The sequence below is a fragment of the Aptenodytes forsteri genome, unplaced genomic scaffold (genome assembly GCF_000699145.1).
Source record: "Aptenodytes forsteri isolate BGI_AS27 unplaced genomic scaffold, ASM69914v1 Scaffold309, whole genome shotgun sequence".
In the NCBI taxonomy this organism is placed as follows: Eukaryota; Metazoa; Chordata; class Aves; order Sphenisciformes; family Spheniscidae; genus Aptenodytes; species Aptenodytes forsteri.
The window spans coordinates 5,685,968-5,707,203 of record NW_008795857.1 but is presented as its reverse complement, the minus strand read 5'-3'; the positions used below and the strand labels follow the sequence as shown (position 1 = coordinate 5,707,203).

The following is a 21,236-nucleotide window of genomic DNA, read 5'->3' as shown; positions in this document are numbered from 1 at the left end:
CCGCCGCCGGCGGCGGCCGTTGGGGCGAGGGTCGGAGGGACCGGCCGGCCCGTGTGGTGCCGGGGTACCTCAGCGGCTTCCGATTAACTTAACACGGAAGCTCTGGGAAACCCGCCAGAAAAAGATAAGAAAGGATTAAAAAAAGAAAAAACAAAACCGACAAAAACAACCACCTACTCTGGCGGGGCGGTCGGGTAATGGTGCATAAAGAGAGGCTGGCAAAAAGGCAGCCGAATAAAACCCGAAAGTAGCAGATTTTACCAGGTCAAGATCAAGGAGATCATAGGAACAGGATAACAACTGCTTAAGCAAGATAAAGAGTTCTTGCACCGGTTTACAAACCCGCTATTATGTTAATTTGCCAGCAGTGCGTGCCGCTGTCGCCATGGCGTGACTTGGGGAAAGGCAGACCCGCTGGGCAGCCGGCGGGTGCAAGCGCACCCCCCTTCTGCGCGCTGCCCTGGCACCAGCCCTTCGAGGGGGAAAATCTCAGCTCGGGGAGGTGGTTTAACAGAAGGAGGCATAGCACTGATTTCCTTGCCTGTCTTGGCTTTTTCTTTCATCGTCTGCATCATTTGGAGGCTTATGCAAACATTATCTGCTCAGCCGCTTCTTGAAAAACAGGCAAATATTTAACGCTTCGAGCTACGGGTATGATGCCCAGTGTTCACGTAACCTGCTGGGTTTCTCCCCACTTCTTACATTTGCCCAGCATTCGACATGCAGATCTGCTGCAGGGGGAGGAGGCAAGGACACAGAAGCCAAACTTGAATATTTAAAGCAAATAAAGGCTCCTTGGAGGAACGCGTGCTTTTAGACAGGCAAAAGAAAATAAGCAAAACTTAAGAATATTTTGATCTTGTTTGGTTACTGTGTAGTCTTCCAAACTATCCAGACTTCAAGACAGTCATCCTAAAATACATTATAAAGAAAACATATTTTGATATTAATTAGAAAAAGTGCACACAAACATCCCCAAGGCTGGGATGTTCATAAAACTGTTCTGGCAATTATTAGCAGGGATTTTTTCCAGTTTAAAAACCTGCAGACTTTCACATGTATGCAGTATGTCTAGTGATAATAAACTCCATGCTAACTTTTAGAAGTCACATACAGAGCCGGAAAACCAAATTCTTGTTCCCACGGAAAGCCCGATATTTAGAGGAGACAAGTAATTTTAGTTTTAGAATGAATTTTCAAAATTGCATCAGAATATTCAGTTTCAGCACATTTTAAGTTAGTTTCATTTTTTATGTTGAGAATCCGTTACATGTGATACTAAAGTGAAAACTAAGCAAATCTAAAATGACACCACTGCATGGGAAGTTTGGATTTTTCTCTCAAAGTTTTCCATCAAGGTCTACACGTTCCTGCAGTATATTTAAACGTTGCTCCAACTGCATTATTTAGGGTAGGGGTGAGGTTCTGTGAAAAATGTTTACAGCAGGGGTTATTTCTAAGAAAATCTTTCGGAAGTGTTATGTACGCACATGCATCTTACTTTAAATGACAGGTATCCGAATGTGCAGGCTAAAATGCAAGAAGAAGTGGATAGGATTGTTGGAAGAGACCGTCTGCCATGTGCTGAAGATCAGCCTCACTTGCCCTACATCATGGCTTTCTTGTATGAATCCATGCGTTTCAGCAGCTTTGTGCCTGTTACTATCCCACATGCCACCACAACCAACACCTTCATAATGGGCTACCTCATTCCCAAGGACACAGTGATTTTTGTTAACCAGTGGTCAGTGAATCACGATCCAGCAAAATGGTCCAACCCAGAGGATTTTGATCCAACAAGGTTCCTGGATGAGAATGGATTCATCAATAAAGATCTTACTAGTAGCGTGATGATTTTCTCATTGGGAAAACGTCGGTGTATTGGAGAGGAGTTATCCAAGGTGCAGCTGTTTCTTTTTACCTCCATACTGGTGCATCAGTGCAATTTTACTGCTAATCCAAACGAGGACCCTAAAATGGACTTTACCTATGGGTTGACCATTAAACCTAAGCCATTTACCTTGAATGTTACGCTGAGAGATACTATGGATTTGCTCGATCAGGCTGTCCAAAGACTGCAAGCAGAGAAAGCAGCCAATGAAAATCAGCTGTCAGCAAATGCCTAAGCAACAAACCTTGCATCTAAAGATAATCCCTGTCTCTCTTTTTAGACTTAAATAAGTTATAGTTTGTTCTCGTGATCTTTTTGGAAAATAGCCAATATTACAAGTTACAAGAGCAGGAAGGAAGACTGCACAAGGTATAATTCAGTCCTCTTTTTAATTCTAGAAGGAGAGCCAGGGGAACAATTTAATATATTAAATGATAAAACATATGCAATTTGAAAGTAAGCCTTTTCTTTTCTAGCTTGTTCACAGAAGTCGCCATTGTAAAGTGCTTTTTATCTACTGGCTGGTTGGAGCATCTCCAGGAACGGTTTGTACAATCCTTTCTGTGCCTTAACTCTTAAGTTTGCCTTCAGTGACTCCACATCCCAAAGTGAAATCTCTTATTCAAAAAAGAAAAAAAAAAAAGAGGGGGGGGTTGCTCAGAACACTGCAGCCTGCCTCTGAATTCACTCTGCTGGAAACTGCCATAGGCACGTGGCAGCTCCTGCGTTGTGACTGCTGGGGTGTACGTTAATGCCCCAATAATAAAAGTTCAAATGATCTTTGGTAAAACGACAATGTAAGTCTTGCCTTTAGCATTCCAAAGTGTTTACATAAATGACTAAAAACCAGACTTGCTTATAAGCACATTTGAAAATAAAATTCATATTTTATATGGGAATGAACAGAATGTCCTAATACAGTAACTTTGCATTAAGTTTTGAAAGATCAGATTTGATATGTCACCAAATGGCAAGGGTGATACAAACCATATGCTAATCTCTTTATTAGCATATTCATGAACAAAATAGATATTTGAATTAGAAAGTTTTCTAAACGTATAGCTGAACTTTGTATTTCTCTAGTAAAGAGTTAATATCCCTGTCCCTGGGCACATAGGTAAGTCCAGTAAAATCCACATGGGCCGAGGTATTTAGAAGTGAGAATTTGGGGGTTTTATATTAAAACTTCCCTGCCACAAGCCTCAAGCAAAGCATACAGCAAATACACCCCTGCTCACTAGTCATTCTGTTAGGTTGAGTCAAAAGGTATATCCAAAAATCAACTATGTACTTTCAGTACGATTTGCTTGGAACAAAGCCTCAGAAGGAAAACTAACATTACATGTCCTAATTAATGCACCCATAAACTGAAGAAAAAGTACTTTAAAATTTTTTGTGAGGCAAAGGACATTAAAAAAAAAGAAAAACCAACTGAAAATTAGTATTTTAAAGTAAAACACACACGTGAAACTTTATGGCCTTGAACCTCTGGCTAATGTTTGTGTACACAAAGCTGCACGTATTTCTCTGAAAAGCAAACAACCCAATGTAAATGCCTGATTTTGAAAAGTGTTGGGCACTTCTTTGGAGCTGCAGATCACCTTCAATTACATATGAAATCCATCAGAAATGAGAATACCTCACATGACTTGCTGTGTTCAGCCTAGTACTAAACAAGGTATTAGTAGAGCTAGAAAAATAAGGGTGCAATGCTACACAGTAAAGTAGCTCTGCTGAGACCTAAGCAAGTGAAGATTTGCACTGGGTCTTCTGATAGATGGCCAGTCTTCGTCACGTTGGCAGCAGTGACAGAACTCATAGTGACATTGGGAAGAGCAGGGTTAACGACACAGTCCTGATCTTCATAAGTAGAAGCGTCGCTACTGATTTAAAAAACCTGAATCAAGCCTAAAAGCACTGCTCCTTAACACCACACAGTAGTAATGTACCTGTTTAAAGTCTCTGACTTCATATGGCATCTATCTTCTTTTTTTTTAGAGCTAAAAAAGCTTTCTGTTACATACACAAGGAATAACCTCAGGTGTTTTTCTGAATTATGTACAAGTTTGTGATACCCCAGAACTTAGCCTATACCTGTGAAAAGCTTTATAAGATACTCAGCATTTTCATATGGAGATCTACATTAGATCAAATGCTAGCAAGACAATTTTCCTTGTACCTTTATAAGTATTGTTATTCAAAAAAATATAAAGGATGTAACCTACAACTGAATAGTTATTCTAACGCAAGGATCACTGATTCATATTTTAATAAAAATAGCTTTTGCAATTTTGTACTCCTCCAAAAGCTTTAACTGTGCATTGGCTACTAATGCAACGTCCATTCACACTGCTCATGTCTGTTAGGGGGTCACACACTATATAGCTGTTGGTCAAATAATGCCTCATATAATCTGTGAAGTTACTCAAATTTAGTAGCACCCATTTAGAATGTATGCAGTTGTTCAGTGAGCTAACTTTTATGGTCATTTTGAGATGTATCGTTGTGTTACCAAAATACTAAATAAAATTATTCTTACACTGCCTTTGCTTAGTTTATGTATGGCTTTCTAACATCAAGATAAACAAAATTATTTCCGATTTGGAAAGTAGTATTATTTTAGATATTTGTTCATATACTTTTCACCTTCTTCCCATTTCTGGATTTTAAGGTTTTTCTCCATCTTGCCCTTACAGCTTCTCAGGTCTGCCTGCTTATTCATACCTTGCCATCTGTGTTCAACTTCCTCATGCTCCATGCTAAGAACATTGCTGCTGCTCGTCTCGCCATCAATCTGAATTCTCTCATGTCTTTTGCTTCCTTCTAATACCTGTTAATCTCTCCTCAGCCTGCACAATCTCCTACGCTATGTTCTTCCCTCTGGCATTTCAGTTTACTTCCACCTCCCCTTATTTCAAGCCCATAGACTGGTTTTCCTTTCTCTTTTTCCCCTCCTGTATCTAGTGCTGGCATCTATATACTCCTGATGCGGGATCCCCACCACTGCCCTTGGGACCAGTTTGTGCTGGTTGAGCCTTGGTGTATAGTCAGGAGTGCCGGGAAGGAAATCTCAGGGCCAAACAGGCCTTAACGCGTCCTTGCAGAGCAACCTCTCACAAAATCAAGGCAATCCTGTGGTGAAGGGTGGCCGTTACTGCATATGTAAAACATTTCTTCATGATGCAGCAGCTCCCCTCCCCGCCCCCGCTTTGTCGTCTTTTCCCCAGTCTGCTACGCAAGCGTGCTTACTTCAGAGCCGTCTTAGAAAAGACCTTCACATTTTCCCTAACTCCAAGGAAGTGGAACAAAAGCTGGGTGGGACAGAATGCTGGGCAGACTGACTAGCAGTAGTTCCCTCCTAATTTGGGGTATTTTCAAGCTGGAGTTTCTCCCTAAGGGGGCAGGATTCTAAGTACAGGCTGAGTTGGTGAAATCAGAAGGAGCACAAGTTGAAGATGACTTACAAAGGCCCCCTAGAAGTAGCTAAGGACCTGTGGAGTAGGTGTAATGTCCAAAGATATCCCATGCAGCGCATATGTGGCTGGGGCTGACCAGTGGGACACAGCGTAGATACAGAGCAGGCGTCCTCCCTGGGTAAAAACCAAGAGCAACTTCATACAGTCAGGAGATGCTGCCACACCGGCCCTGCTTCCCGTTAATTTCTAGCTATTTTTCCGCTTTACCAGCTGTCCACAGCTGAAGTCTAGACTCCCTCTTCAGTGTTGACAGGCACATTTTTATAGCAAGACCTGCTTAGTGCCAAAAGATGCAGTGCTGATGCAGCCAGCAGTTGGCACGAAGAAAGCATTCTTGGAGAGATGCTTGGAGATCACTGCAAATACTATTTATAGCAGTTGAGTAGGGAACCAAAAGTTTCTGATTGCCCACTGTAAGCCAGTACCAAGTGTTAAGGAAATAGAATAAGACTAACTCTGCCAATTGGCTTGATTTTTTTTTTTTTTTTACGTTCTGTATTTCCATTTTCCATCTGTTTCATTGGAGCAGTTGGTAGAAAAACTATCATTTTCAAAACTAGGCAAGGTCACATCTAACAGCAAGTCATGCACATCTCATGAGATTCTGTGTTTGCACTGTCACTGCCTCCCTCACCAACCTGTGACTGGATGTCGCCATAGCAATACTAGACAAATACATGTTGCTCTTTCTTCATGAAATAAAGCACGAAGAAGTTAAGCAGCTGTATTCAAGACAAGATTTTTCCTTTAAAAATCTTCATGCTCAGGTTGTGGCGATTTCAATGGGTCAGGAAAGCCAAATGGCATCTCATGCTTGCTTTCTCTGTGTATGTGCGCACGCACACACTTAGTCCATCTCCCAGAATTCTAGCAACATCTTTCATTCAAGTTGAGATAAGGGATTAAAAAAAAAAAAGCCAAACACCAAAACAACAAAAAACCCCACAAAACAGGAAGCACAGGGAGAACTTAGGACAAGCACACGTTTCTTGGAAAACCAGTAGCAGTCAGACCACCCCACTACATAACAAGGAGGGGAAGCAAGTAGGCTGAGCTAGCAGAGTCGGTATGGAATACGTTCAAACTATTCAAGTGTACCATTACATTCCTTGTGAAACTAATAGTTAAACTTGCTGGCTTCAGCAGGAGTCAGTTCAGAGCTGCTGAAATAGATAGCAATAATATAACAATAAGGAACAAGACTCATCAGAACCTGAGAAACCACTGCTGCTACAAAGAACGGGGGGGGTGTCGGTCCAGGATCTGTGCAACAGCTATCAGTACCCGCATAGTCATGGCACAATGTAACTAAATGCAAGTTCACAACAACAAATTCCAACTAGTTTTGCATCAGGCCCAGTATGCTTTTGTGAGTGCCGGGGACTGATGTGTAGGTCTGTCTGTAGGAAATTGGTTCAGATTATCCAGGCAGGGCAACCAGAGACTAGGCACTTCGGGGCTTACATTTTACCTGAGAAAAGTTGAGGAATTAGCCATGGAAAGTGAACAGTTAACGTTTGCCTTTGCTGCATCTTTAGCTTGGTGAAATTTCACTCAGACCTCTCATTTGCCCACACAACAAATTCAACTTGGGATAACACTGAAGGTGGATCTGGCTTTTTCATGGATAAAGGAAAGGGCTGAATTCTGAATGGTGCCGTTATTTTGGTATACAGTGCAAGTTTCAACAACTTTTTTGCTGTTTACCGCCCTGCATTTTTGCAGCTGAGTTTTTTCATGTTCCAGTCACTTGTACTCAGACCAGGCCAACTCACCTAATTGTCAGGTGAAGACAAGCTCAGTGTTAAGCACAAACAGCCTGGAGCATTTAAGATGGCTGTAGTCGATCCTTTGATAGCCCTCCTTTGGGGCTTTTTGCGAACTTCTCAGACAGCTCCACTAACCAAAAAATTCTTTGCTTTTAGTGTTGCCCTGTCCTTTGATACCTAGAGCAGATCTTGCTCCAGCCTGAAAGCACAAAGCTAGAGCTAACCGCCTCTCAATTCCCTACATTCTTTATCTGTCCTGGATGTCTGGGGACACTGATCCATCAGTATAGTTAACTCAGAAGATAACAGGATGGTGAGGCATTTCAACTGCACGTGTGCAGAAGCGGGGAAGGGAGTGAATGCACAGGGGACTTATTAAAGGTGCATAAACCAACTGCAGAGCTATATAGGAGTCATTTGCTGGAGTGGCTGAGAGCTAGCAGAGGAAAATATGTGTCTGAAGCGTAGGAAGATTCCAGCTAGGGAGGAACTGTGCACAGGGTCTCTGATTTCCAGGAAAAGAGAGGTGGTGAATTTACACTGCTTGTACACACAGTGTGTCAGGATTAGAGTGATAAGGATCCACATGGTATTAAAGAGGTTTGCTCACATCAGCAGTGGAGAACATCAAACTGGGAGCACCTGGACCAAACCTTACCTTCACACCAGGCTGAAGGTAGAATGAGTGATTATTTTCCTGAAACTTTGGACAAACAATGTCCAAATTAGTCCAGATACTAACTCCTCACTGCCTGTTAACTCAAGTAATAGATTTGGGAGGTAGCAAACATGGAAACGAGAGCTGAGGAGCTAAACATGAGGGATCGGGCTGTGCCATACAGGCTGCAGGATTTGAAAACAAAACCGGTCTACAACAGAAAGCCGTGGAGAGTCTGTCATTCTCCTCGCCTCAGCATCCCCAGTGCCCGAGAACAATGGGGAGGAAAAGCCAGCCCAGCTGCAACAGTCTAAACACCTTTTGGGGAGATTTTCCTCTTGCCATTCAGAGTGGTGGAAGGAGCAGGCACTACACCAGACAGAAACACGACTGGTCTAGAGGATCCATTCAGAGCAGGTCAGCGTCATTTATTTGAGCAAGCTGAGCAGGAAGAGGTTTGTATCAGTTGGCTATTCCCATGCTATACAGTTATGTCTTCAGTTGCATCTAGGCTTGCTTAATATCCCCCCTAGGGAAACAGTGGCGTGTATATTGCAGGATGCTCCAGAACTGCTTTTATCCTCTGATATTATTGGTATATTTTCAGTGATGTATCAGCTTTTGTTGGCAAGGACAGTTCTACAAGAGTAGACTTTATTTCCACAATCTCCTCCCAACCTGAGCTCTGGTAAGAGCGCAACAGTTATCATGCAGAAACAGGCTTCTAATCCTCTCATGGTAACAAATGGGATTTCATGTAATTGTGTTTTCTGTGCTAATGTCCTGGTTTCGGCAGGGATAGAATTAATTTCCTTCCTAGTAGCTGGTACAGTGCTGTGTTTTGGATTTAGGACCAGAACAAAGTTGATAACACACCAATGTTTTAGTTGTTGCTACGTAGTGCTTACACTAGTCAAGGACTTGTCAGCTTCCCATGCTCTGCCGACTGAGAAGGCTGGAGGTGCACAAGAAGCTGGGAGGGGGCACAGCCAAACTGGCCACAGGGACATTCCATACCATGTGACGTCATGCTCAGTACATAAACTGGGGAAAGCTGGCCGGGGGGGCCGCTGCTCGGGGACTGGCTGGGCATCGGTCGGCGGGTGGTGAGCAACTGCACTGTGCGTCACTTGCTTTGCGTATTACTATTATTATTATATTATTATTGTTGTTGTTACTATTTTATTGCAATTATTAAACTCTTTTTATCTCAACCCACGAGTTTTTCTCCCTTCTACTCTTCCAATTCTCTCCCCCATCCCACCGGGGGGGGGACACACACGAGTGAGCGAGTGGCTGTGTGGTACTCGGTTGCCGACTGAGGTTAAACCACAACAGCTAAGAATAACAGAACACCCTCCGCTTATTTGGACTACTCTACTCACCATGCCTGAAGTAGAGATGTGGAGTGAGACACCCTCGTTCCCAGTATGAAAGCAAGATTTAAGACAAATTTTGACTTCACAAAGCAAGTATGGTTTGCAATCATCTGCAGAACAGCATGAAACAATACTCCATGCTTCTTTTATGCTTTGTATTCTGTGAAAAACTTCCAAGCTGCAGTCTGAAAATTTACTTCTACTGTCTATCTTATTTTTAATTATACTTTTTCACTCTACAGAGAAAAATAATAAATTGTGAAGCTATTAATCTTTTGTGGTTCAGGAAATTTAAATAACTCAATTCAGATTAAAAAAAAAGTGCCACCAGAAATTAAACTCAGACTTCACAATAATTACCCTAATGAAAAATGAGATTCCTAAATGAACCTTTGGCTCATTGTAACAAAACCCCTTTTCTGTCCCTTCATTCATGTATATAGCTGCTGGGACACGGTGTCGAGCTGCAACTTGTTCCAAGATATAACTACGTTCATCTTTCTGCTTCTGGCAGAAGTGAGGAAGAGCTGTACCTACACTCCAGAACAATACGCCCTGCAGGGAAGCTTTCCGGGCAACCCTTCCAGGTGGCACAGGAACAAAAGGGAAGTGTTTTCCACCAGCTTTCTCTGGATGAGCATTCTTTCTCTCAGGTGCCTAACATCCTGCCAAGCCTGCATCTTCCAAGTATGTGACAAGCACTTGTGCCACTGAGGGCAGATCAGCCAATGCGCTTTGGTAAGAAACACCACAGAAAATGTTTAATAAAATTAAACAAGGATGAATTCCCATAAAGGAGGGGAGAAAAAGAAAATCCGGTTTAGATAAATATTTAAATTAAGAAGGTTCCCCAGAGAATTACAAGGCAGATCCTCCAGTGACATTGTACTCGAACTGAAACCTTGTACAAAAAAATCCTACTCCTGCTGGCATTAAGACTGAGGTACTTAGCATCTCTGCACACAGATCTACAGCACAGTGACAATATTGTCCTCTGCATTTCAAGGATAAGGTCCTAATTTCCTTGAAGTCATCAGCAGAGCCAGAATTCAAAGCATTTGGCTGATAATGTATTCACTACACAACACACTTCCAAGTATCTTCATGTCTTACTGAAAGCCAGAAAGATTCCGTCCTTATCTTCACAAGCTATCTCTTACCCCAATACAATACTTTTCTGCTTGAGTAAATAGCTAGCCTGTTCCCAGAGTTAGGCGCATACAGTAGTTTTCATTGAGTATAAAACCATAAAACCAAAACTGTACAGCAGAACAGAAACCTTTAGGGAAGTTCTTGGAATAAATAGATGCTCCGTCAATTGTCTGAATGGCTGAAATTATGAAAGCAGAACAGAAACATAAGGATTGGATACTAAAGATAACTTTTGCTCTCAAGAGAACAGATGCTTTCTTCTAGGGTTTATGAAAAGTCAATTAATGAAGTGACTGGACCTCTTTAGCTCTCTTTATAGCCCCCAGACCGTATCCTGATTAGACCGTAACATTTTCCCTAGCAAAGGTCCAGTTAGCAGGGCTTCCTGCATCCTTACATTCATCTACAGTCAAGGTCTTCATGTAATTATGAAGAAGTTCATCCCTGAGGATTTGTCATCCCTCTCTTTTCTTCAAATATTTCCCTGAAATACATACAACTTTAACTAGCAAAAGAATTCTAGTCCGTTATTTCACTTAAGTCATATGTATTTATTTTTATTTTTCTAAATAGGCACCTTCCTGCCTTTTGGGGAAATCCATCAAGGTTTGGTCGTATGCTAATAGAAGCAGTAGTTCTTCAGGCTCAATAGCAAAAAAGATTCTGTATGTATGAAGGTGTAAGTATAGGGAAAATTGGGGCAGTTGAGAAGTGAGGAGAACACAGCAGAGAAGGAGAAACGTTAACCAGAGAAAATAGAAAGACATGTTTCATCACATGGAGGAGAATGAAAATGAGGAAAAAGAATGCGAGCAGCTGCTAATGCTAATTTGCCGCATCCCCAGATACAATAGCTCCTCAGGGTACCCTAGGGACCACAGGTTGTAATGGATAAGAGACACACACATGTCCCTGCAGAGGGCAATTCATCCCATCTGCCCTTTTATCTCCACTGACTAGAGAGCATAGACAGCTTGCTTATACTGAACACCTACCGTTTATTGATGTGCCATGTCCCTCCCTTACGACTCACCATATGCGAGAGACGGATATTTAGGTCTGCCCTGCTTATAAACAGACATGTTAAGCTACAGAACATCTTCAGTGGTGCAGTTAGATTAGAGAAAAACAATACTCTTACAGTGGTAGGATGCATTTCCCTAGGGATTGAGGAAATAAGCCACACTGATTTAACCAGGCCATGTTGCAGAGTTTAATTTAACTACCTGATGTCACAGAATCACAGACTGGTCGAGATGGTAAGGGACCTCTGGAGGTCATCTGGTCCAACCCCCTGCTCAAGCAGGGCCACCTGGAGCTGGTCTAGTCATTCTACCTTCACAATAATAACTACCCACCACACTATAGGCTTTTTCCTTTAGATTTTTTTTTTTACAGTAAACACATATTATTTGCTATGTTCACCACTAGTTCATTTCTTTTCCTTTCCTCTTGAAGTTAAATCTATGTGGGCGTTACCCTGGGAAACCCACTGCTGTCCCCAGCAAGTGCTTTTCCTCAGCACTCCCACTGGATGAGAAAAGCTTTCCCTTCTTCACCTTCCTTTAGGAAGCATCCCCAGAGGCAGGAAGAGGGAAAGGCCATGCAAGACAGCCATTACTGCCCATCTCTTGCTGTTTTGAGCTGGATTTTACATGATTCTCTGTGCATTTGCTCCCTGCTTCAGCACGTAATGGAGAGGCTCTATCTGCCCAGAATGATCTGTCACAGGCTTTCCTGCTGCTGAACCGAGCCAGTAAGTCATTCACATCTTCCCCACATGTTTCTGTTTTCTGAACTAACAGGAACCGCATGTACTGCCGGCTCTCCCTGAAGACCTGGGCCGGCACAAACAGAGAGGGGGGGAATTCTCCATGTGACTTCAGGAAGGAGGCGCTTGCTCGCCTGCAGGAGCAGGGTTGGTCCAGGATGCTTCACAAGCAACGGCTCTGACAAAGAACCACTCCTGAACCACCGGGACCAGTGTACACAGGTATGACCCATTGGTGAAAATCCCCGCATCTTTCAAAGGTTTTAATCCTTTTAAAGTTCTAAATAGCACCACAGCATCGTTGATACTTGAAGTAACAATTAAGCACTACATGCAGCCACCTCACCTACAGCAGTAAGTGAAGTAGCCGTGCAACTTAAGACACGGGTAATTAACAGTGCCTTGTTTGCTTACTGATTTTTAGCACAGAAGTCAGTGTTTATTTTAATGGTGATAAATCAAAGAATCTAAGCTTTCCCCCCAGTATTTAAAAAGAAATTCCTTGCAAAGTACTGTCATCTATTCTCACATGTTTCCAAATATCAAGACAATGATGGTAAATGCATGGCATGTCTTCAGTCAAACTTTGCAGTCAGGATTTAAGAGAGGAAAAGCTATAGAGCAACATGTTTGCAAACACCTAAGTCCCTAATCTGGCCATTACATTTTACTGCATATTTTTTAATTTACTGCACACTGAAAATTAAATTTTAAAGACAGGAAACAAATTACAATTTATGTCAACCCAAAACCGGACAGGGGAATTCAGGCCACTGAACAGCACTTCAAAAATAGCTAGAAATTAGAACTCCACCTTTTTCTTTCCAGTGCTTGGTTTGTGGGTTTTTTTTCTTTGCTCTCTCATCCTGGCTCAGCTATTGGTTAAAATCATTTGCAGAAGGCTTCCTTTCCCAGCATCCAGAAACATTTTGTTGAGGTATCAAAACTGTACTTCAGATTTTGTAGAGGCTTTTTTCTATCCAGTGCACAAAAACATTTGTTTACAGATGTTCACCAAAACAAGTTTTGTTAAACTGTGCCACAGAAATTGTCTCCAAATTTATTAGGAGGTACAACATGTTTTCAGCTTAAATGCATGTGGTATATTGCCCTTTTAGTTTTGACTGCTAAATAGCAGTACTATTAGAAAAGACAGACTTCAGTGAAATATGACTCCTGGGGAAATGGGTTTCAGTAGTAGTGTAGGCTTACATAGTAAAGATTAAAAAAAGGCCTAGTGTTCTTGTAGAATATTTCTTCATTTGTCTAGCTCTGGCCAGGCTAGATTTTTTCGTAATGCTTCTTTCAAGGGACTGGCCCTCAACCTGTGCTCAGTAATTAGCTTGCACTCCTGCAGAGGGACTGTGAATTTCTCTATTGAAACTTTAACTCCCAAGTCAGTTTGAGTCCATTCTTCACAAAGGCACTCAGACGTGATTAAATAACAAATCACAGAGAATCACCACATCCCTATGCTGGTCTAAAAAATTAGACCACTCTCATTATAATTCTGCACTTGCAGTTGTCAAGTTTCGACATACAACCCCAGGATCCTTTTATACACACTACCAGAAAGCTCCTCTGCCTGTAGCCGGCAAGGCACGACAAAGCTACTTATTTTGTCCAAGAACAAACTAAAACATAGGGTTAAAGTTCACTATTAACTAAAGCTCCATTCAAAGTCCAGTGATCTTGATGAATATCAGTAAATTTCAAAGACTGTCAGGTTACTTTCCTCCCCCAGACAAGCAAAAGGGCTTCCAGGAGACAAGAGCTTGATCTCTGCCTCCATGCCCCTGAGAATTATTATTATTTTTAATGAAACACATTGAGGGTGCACATTGCTGTCAGCTGTCTGCAACTTGGTTTATTGTTAGCTTGTAATATAGTTAATAAAAAACAGGTACAACCCTCATCCGGCTTTAGAAGCACATCTCGGAAATTGGACAGCACTGCTAAAGTCATCGTAGAGCAAGATTTTAAGATGCATCTAAAGAGCCATAAACCAAACTGTTCCCAATATGCCATAAAAGCATTGTTTATCCATGTGCATGCATTGAAACATCTGATGTTGCACTTTCCCATTTATAGGGAAAGCCAACCCTGTTCAGGGAGACCACACACTATGTCACATTTAGCACCTGTTAGGAAAGTTTCAGCATGATTTTAATTATTTCCAAGCTCAGTAAATCCCCTTCTGCCTCCTTGCTGGAAGGGTTTACACCAATTAAAATGGTGTATCATGTAAACTGTTTAAGCCCCTAGAAAGCTTCAATTTGCATCCTAGCTAGCAAATTCCTCTCCTTTTCACTCTCCAGCTACAGCCTTGGTCATGACAGAATATAAAATGTAGTTTCACAGGTAGCGTAGTACCTAGAATTTAATCCAAAAATCCCTATACTGCTGTCAATACCTATGATGAATTGCTTGCGCTACCAGTAGAGCTATCCTGCACTGACAGAGAAACCAAGCGAGAGCGGATGGGCCACTTGGCTGCTGAAAGAGCCAGACTCTAGGCTCTTTCAGCATTTGTAGCTAAAGAGTAAATGTCTAGAAAAAGCTGGGAACGTGAACTCGGTATCTACATCTATGTCTATGGCTGTTTGGAAAAAGACACACAGATCTTTGCAAGCAGCCTACTGCTGCAATGGAAGTGAACAGTGCTCTCGCAGAACAAGCCACACAGGCACTTACGTTCTACAGAAGCAGGTCACCTGAAGTTTCCTTAGTTCTGAATGTTTGCAAATAAGCCTAAGTTTTCTGGGACTAGAGAAAGGGTATTTGTTAGCAAGGAAGTTCAACTGGTCTGTATACTAACTGAAGATGGATTATATTAGCAGGACAAAACTCCAGGATTATGCTCGAGCACAACAAATATCAGATGCTTCCAATATATTTCTGCTCCAACTCAGAGTGGAGTTCTCAAGTTTTCAGTACCATACCCCCTCGAAGTCATTTAGGCACCTAACTCCCATATACTCAAAAAACTGGACGCAAAGTTACTTATGTTAAAGTTACTTATTCTCCAGCGCTTGTTAAGAAAAAAAACCAAAAACCAAACAACAAACAAAACCTAACAACCTGCCCATAATCTTTCTGTGAAAGTTTTCATGTAAAGAGATACAAGTATTGTAGTTAAGTTTCATATTTTTGCAGGAGGAAGAGGAAAGAATTTGGACATAGCCCTGGCAATAATCATTCAACAATAAGGAGTTATCCTAGAAAAACATTATATTGCCAAACATCTTTCACACAGATGCACATTTGCATTGTTCCCCCCTTGCGTTTCAGGAAACAGTAAATAATGCTGTGGCCAGTACCCAAACACAAGGTGATTTTAGTAGAAGACCTTGTTTGGGACCAACCCACAGTCACCAACAGTTAAATACAATCCCTTACATTAAAAACTACTGGTAATGTCTGATGAAAGGCAAACACATAAAACAAATCAGGGTGGCACTCGTACACCTAAGCCAAGGGCAACGGTGGTACTTAGGGGCAGACAAGTCTCTTCATTTCCTAATGGTGGATATACCAGTTTCTCCAGTAAATGGGCTCATTGGCAGGGTTAGAGTATGGACTGAGAAAACATCATGAGACACAGACATACATGCTACGTTAGGTGTTTTAACAGGGAAGGCTGCAGACCCCTAGGAAAACACACCTCGCTGCTACACTGCGAGACATCTTAAATCTCCCTGTTCATTGCAGGGGCTGGGATCCCAAGCAGGTTCACAAATTTCACTCCCCAACATAGAAACAGAAGAGCTGAGCGTAACACCATCACATCAATGCGGTCAAACCCTTTGCCAAAGCTCTTGCTGGGGATTCCTGTTGCCACGAAACCTGTGTGCACATTTCGAGCCACAGCCCTCACAGCGAGCCCACCCCTTCCCTAGGGAAAGGGCCAGGTGTTAAGGAGGACATCCTAGGAAAGTGCTTTGCTAATCCAACTTTCAGCTCCAGGAAAGCGTTCATGTCCTGGGGCAATCTTTTCATCAAAATTGGGTCTGAATGCCAAAAATGAAGGAAATTAAAAATGAGTAAATAGCAAATTAAAACCCCATAGCACTTAATTGTGGAATCAACAAAACGTGGTGTTCCTGGAGCGGACGCTGTGCCCCAGGCACCTCAGCAACTGCTGCCCGGCACCGCTGAGACTCCTCAGTGTCCCTCTGTCCCAGTCGAACGGCAGCTGGGAACCGCCGAGAGTCAAAGCAGGAATCACGGCACACGTCAGGATTTCTTGTTTCTTTCTTTTTTAATGCTCGCACTGCTGTCTCAAACATGACTCGCGAGAACTCCAACAACTGAAACAACAGATGGGGCTTCCACAAAGCGGCACATTGTCAGAGAGGGAACCACATGGCTGGCAACTCAGTGGCAGCCCAGCATCACTCTTTCCCCCACATGTGTCCTCACAGGGTTATCTGCTTGTTAGGATAGACCTACAGGCTGCCGTGTGGTCTCTGTTTATGGGAAGAATAGTGGTGATGCATTTTTATATATATATTTAAATTTAATTGATGGACTTGCCTCTTTGCATATTAATACCAGGGAAATGCTAAAGCTACTTTCATGGGAAAAAAAATTTGGATTAATTAATAAGAAAAATATAGTTCAAAGTTAACATATTCAATCTGGTTTTAATATGATTTTTGTAAGTTCTTTACTGAATTGTCACGCTGATAATGTTGCAGTGGAAATGTACTGTTTTCCTTCCTATACCACAAAACCTGTTGACTTCCCTCATCCCCCTAAGTTTACAGTCAGTTTAGAAACGGTGGCTTTTGTAACACGCAAACAGTGTTCTCTAAACGCTTCCACTGGCTAGCTTTATCCCAGGGCATTAATCTGTTGTCACTTTGCATCCTTTCAGGCAGCGACAGAAACCCAGAAGATAATTACAATTAATTTTATGGCACCCTACTCAATATCAGACCTGAGAACACTCCACTTGAAACCAGCAGGAAAATCCCTACTGAACTCCAGGGCACCTGGATGCCTCTCCGGATCAGAGTTAGAGACTGGGTTGAGGGCTAATGTTGTTTAGTTTTTGGTTTTAAACCTAGAAGAACGTGAAGGATGAGGAATGCAGAGCAATTTGCAAGTGGCGAGTGTCAACTATAGGAGAAATGTCTTGGAAGGCTTATGCAATGTTTCTTAAAATAAAAGAGACCGGTAAATACTGTGTCTAAAAAGATTACTTCAAAGGCTTATGGCACACAAACATTGGTGTCAAGTGCTTTATACAAAGCAATCCCCAGAAGGGTATCCGTTCACACCAGAAGTTTTCTAAACTATTCTGCAAAATTTAACACATAATTCCCTCTGTGCTGAAAGATGACGCATCTCCCTAAGGTTGCCGTGATGCCTGCAATATGAAGAATTACTCAACCTCTCTCTGAATATGAGACATATCCTTATGAAATCTGTCAATAACAACTGGAAATCTATTATGTCACTGGGAAAAAAAAAAAGTGGACTTGGGCAATCGGGTTGTTTTGTACCCAAGTTTCCACATCAGCTGTATTTTATCATAATTATATTGAGTAAAATACTACCTAACTGGAAAGTTTCACAGGTCTCCGGTGCAAGAAATATTTTTTGTAGCCTTTAGAAGACTCTGAAAAAAAGAGATGCTCCACTTAGTTGCAAAAGCTTATGCTAGAGATGAGAAGGGACCCCGTCTGATAAAATAGGTAAGTAATTAGAAGTAGTTTGGTAAGACGATGATCGAGTAACTCAGTATATACAGCATTATCTCCCCTCAGTTGTACATACTGTATGCATTAAATATATTGGAGGCTGTACCTAGTAATGAAGATACCAATGCAGAAAGCAAATGTTGAACTGAGGATCCGAACTTGTCTGTTTCTGACTGCCATGTGTTAGAAGAATCAGAATAAAAATCAAAGCCAACTCCAGAGAGGAGTCACACAAGATCAACACTGAAAAACAGAGTTTGTCAAAACCCTTGGAAACTGAAGTCCTGGAGATGTACGCAGCTCTGCTGAGGACTTAATTTTTACAGACACCTTCCTTTCTGGCCCTGGGGCCCCGATTGTCTCAGGTCAAACTTACTGACAGGCCTGCGGTTCCTGCTGAATGCCCCGCCTGTCTGCTTGGCAGAAAAAGCACTTCACAGCCCCTGCAATACTGGCTCTAAAGCTCGCTGGTTTAAGGTTACATTTTGACTTCTCCTTACTTAGGCGTAGGACTGAAAATACCACTTGAAAGAAAACTGGAAGAGATTCAGTGTAATACGGGGCAGCGGACCAGCCATTAGCATCTCAGCAGGAGCCGCTCAGGGATGCGCTTCAATGTCCCCATACTTAATATCCAAGATTGAAGCAATCTTGCCTGAAATTTCTCTCCCCTTCCAACTCCCGCAAGAGTTACTTTACTTTTCAGTGAACGAGTACCGAGTGCAGGAAACCAAATAAAGTCAAACATACCACAAATGGTTATTAAGCAAGTCTCAAGAATTTCTCTGCAAACCATAATCCTTACTTACAAAAAAGCACCCTCAAAAGACAAAACCCCACCTCCAGACACATAAGGCTCTCAGCCCTCACCCCTCCCCTTCAGCCACAGACTCCCTAGAAGCAGGTACGATGGTTTGGGGATACTAATTAAAACCATTTCTCTTAGAGACAGGGTTGGTGGACTATGAGTTGGTTCCTACTGACTCAGTAAACCCTTTAGAGTTCACAAGCTCACAGGTCAAGAAGCCAAGGCAAGAAAAACTAATACATGTATTTACAGCATCTTTTACCTTTTTCTTTACCACCTGCCTGCCCCAAGTTGAACATGTAAGGGGCTTCCAATAGGAACTGACAGCTCTATAGCAAGATGAGCCTGCAGTCTCGAGTAGGGCCATCATCTAGCATTTCCTCTCCAGCATACAAGGTATCTAGCAATACCTTGTATTCAACAGATAGTTTTCCTGCCTTTCCTGTCAGAGGGAGGCCCAATTAAGTGCTGAACTGTGGCAATTCCCTTTCATGAAGCAGCTTTAACTCTGCTCTTAGAAGTTAGGATATAAAAGGATGCACAGGCAGAGGCTTTCTCAAGTTTTCACTTCACACGTGGACAGAAATTTCAAAAGGTTCACAAAGTAATCAAGTTGCTTATTGTAGCTACAAAATGCAGCAAGTCATACCTATTTTAATTCCTCCATTAAACTTATGGATATATATATAGCCACACAAATATTTTTATATGTATATGCACACACAAACACAGAAACTGTGGTCCCCATACAATTTCTCCAAGTATAATTACAATTTGACATTCAAAATAAGACAGGATCCATAGCATTCCTACCAGAGTAAATCCAGCGCAACACAGAAATTGGGATGTTACCATGGAGGTGAACCCAATCAGCCTGTTTACCTTTACCTGATACCATTGTAGATATACTAAACATTTGCTTCTGTTCTGCTGCTCACTGGTATAAGAAAAGCTCCTTCATTCAAGTTCCTCCTCTAGTCTAAATTTAAGGATTAAACAACCTCCCCAACAATTTAAGAAAAACACAACACCCCTCAGCTTCCATTTAAGGCTGACAATTGATGAAGCAGACCTCAGCTGCTGGGAATCGGCGTTAAGTCCCCTTGCAGAGCACTGCCGATGGGGCCGTGCTCCTTCGCAGCAGCTGCCGACTGCCTCGCACCTGCCAGGTGACTTTCACGAAGGTCCATCAGTGAGGATTTTAACTAAGTGCTGTAAGCGGTGACAGAGGAAACAGAGTAAAATATTGGCAGTTAAAGTATATCCCACAAAACCAAGCTACAGCAATGTTTTCACGCTAGTGTTCTACCTTGATTTTAGTACTCGTTTGCTTACCAGTAACAAGCTCTTCCCACAGGAAAATGGCAGTTCATAGGTAACGCATTTGGAATGTCTTTTCGACCTTGTATTTTTCCATATAAATTTAAGTTAACGAACATGAACAAAAACATTTTTTGAAGCAAGGAAAGAAGAAAAAAAAAAATTTTCATTTCACTGTCACCTGCCACATGCACCAGTGCCCCAGAGGAGGACGCGGTGGTGCCAGAGGAAGGGTCTGGAGCATCCCCCCAGGTCTCGCTGCAGGCCCCGAGGGGAGTCAAAGCCCTGCACAGAGGGGAGTCTTGCATGTAGGTAGTTACACGCTCAAGCCTTAACATGCCTCCTCATCAGGAGTTACCAAATCCTGTCTACCTTTGGTTAGCTTTCCTAGGGACAGCTTCCAGATTTTCTCTTTTAACTGAACGCTGGCAGATGCCACGAGCAGACACACAGGCTTGCCAAACAGCCACCATTACAGTACCCATCGCGTGTCTCACACACACTAGCTTTCTGATACAGACGCAGCAGTGTGAAGCTGGGTACCCCACAGCGCACGTACTCACCCTCTCCTTCACCTCCAGGCCAGCAGCAGCCAGAGGCTCAGCCTGTCTTCAGGCAAACTCCTGCAGCAACACAGCTCCCGAGTGACCAGCGCACATCCCCCAAAGATGGGAAGCCGCCAGATGCGTGAGCCCAACACCTTTCATGAGCTCTCTGGGAAGCTTTAGTCCGACCACATGCACCAAATTGCTGATTCTCCGCTGCCAGAGCCCACCTGAATCCCAGCTCCAGGCACCCTGGGTGGCTCTCCCCACTGCTCGGCCAGGTGCGCCCGCCTCTCCCCCGGCCTCTCTAGGCTGCTGGCCCACAGCTGTGGGGAGACCAGCTCCAGCCCCCCATGCTGCTCCCTGCCCGGCCGCTGCTCACCAGCTGGGGCAGCCACTCACAGCCACACTTGCAAATATGCTTCTGCGGCTGGAAGTACAGCTGCGTATCTATTGATGTATCTGCACGGGCTTTCTGCGCGTTCCAAACCAGCCTGGAAACGCAGCATAAATGCTTTGTCTTCCCTGACAGCTCTTCAGGTGCTGATGGAAAGAGTAAGAGAGGCCTACAAAGCGAAGCCTATTTTGCTGCTTAATGCTGTGTGTGTTCTCCAACCAGTTAATGCTTGGCTGAACTTTGGCTTGGCTCTACCAGTTACTGAAAAACCACAGGTCAGCCTTCCCATTTTGCAATGCCAGCCTGGCAACGGGGGAGTTGTTGCCAGCTTCGGTTACAAGCGGATGGTCCATTGAAACGCT

The 21,236-nt window shown here is 42.8% G+C and overlaps 1 protein-coding gene across 1 annotated transcript in view; it reads left to right on the top strand.

Moving 5' to 3' along the window:
- Window positions 1–2,173, top strand: part of LOC103902731 (cytochrome P450 1B1) — a 4,251-nt gene extending 2,078 nt beyond the window's left edge. Inside the window, exon 3 of the mRNA XM_009283823.2 lies at window positions 1,514–2,173. Coding sequence (XP_009282098.2) covers window positions 1,514–2,126 — 613 coding nt within the window. The 3' untranslated portion in view covers window positions 2,127–2,173. The remainder of the gene's footprint in view (window positions 1–1,513) is intronic.
- The last annotated feature ends 19,063 nt before the right edge of the window (window positions 2,174–21,236 follow it).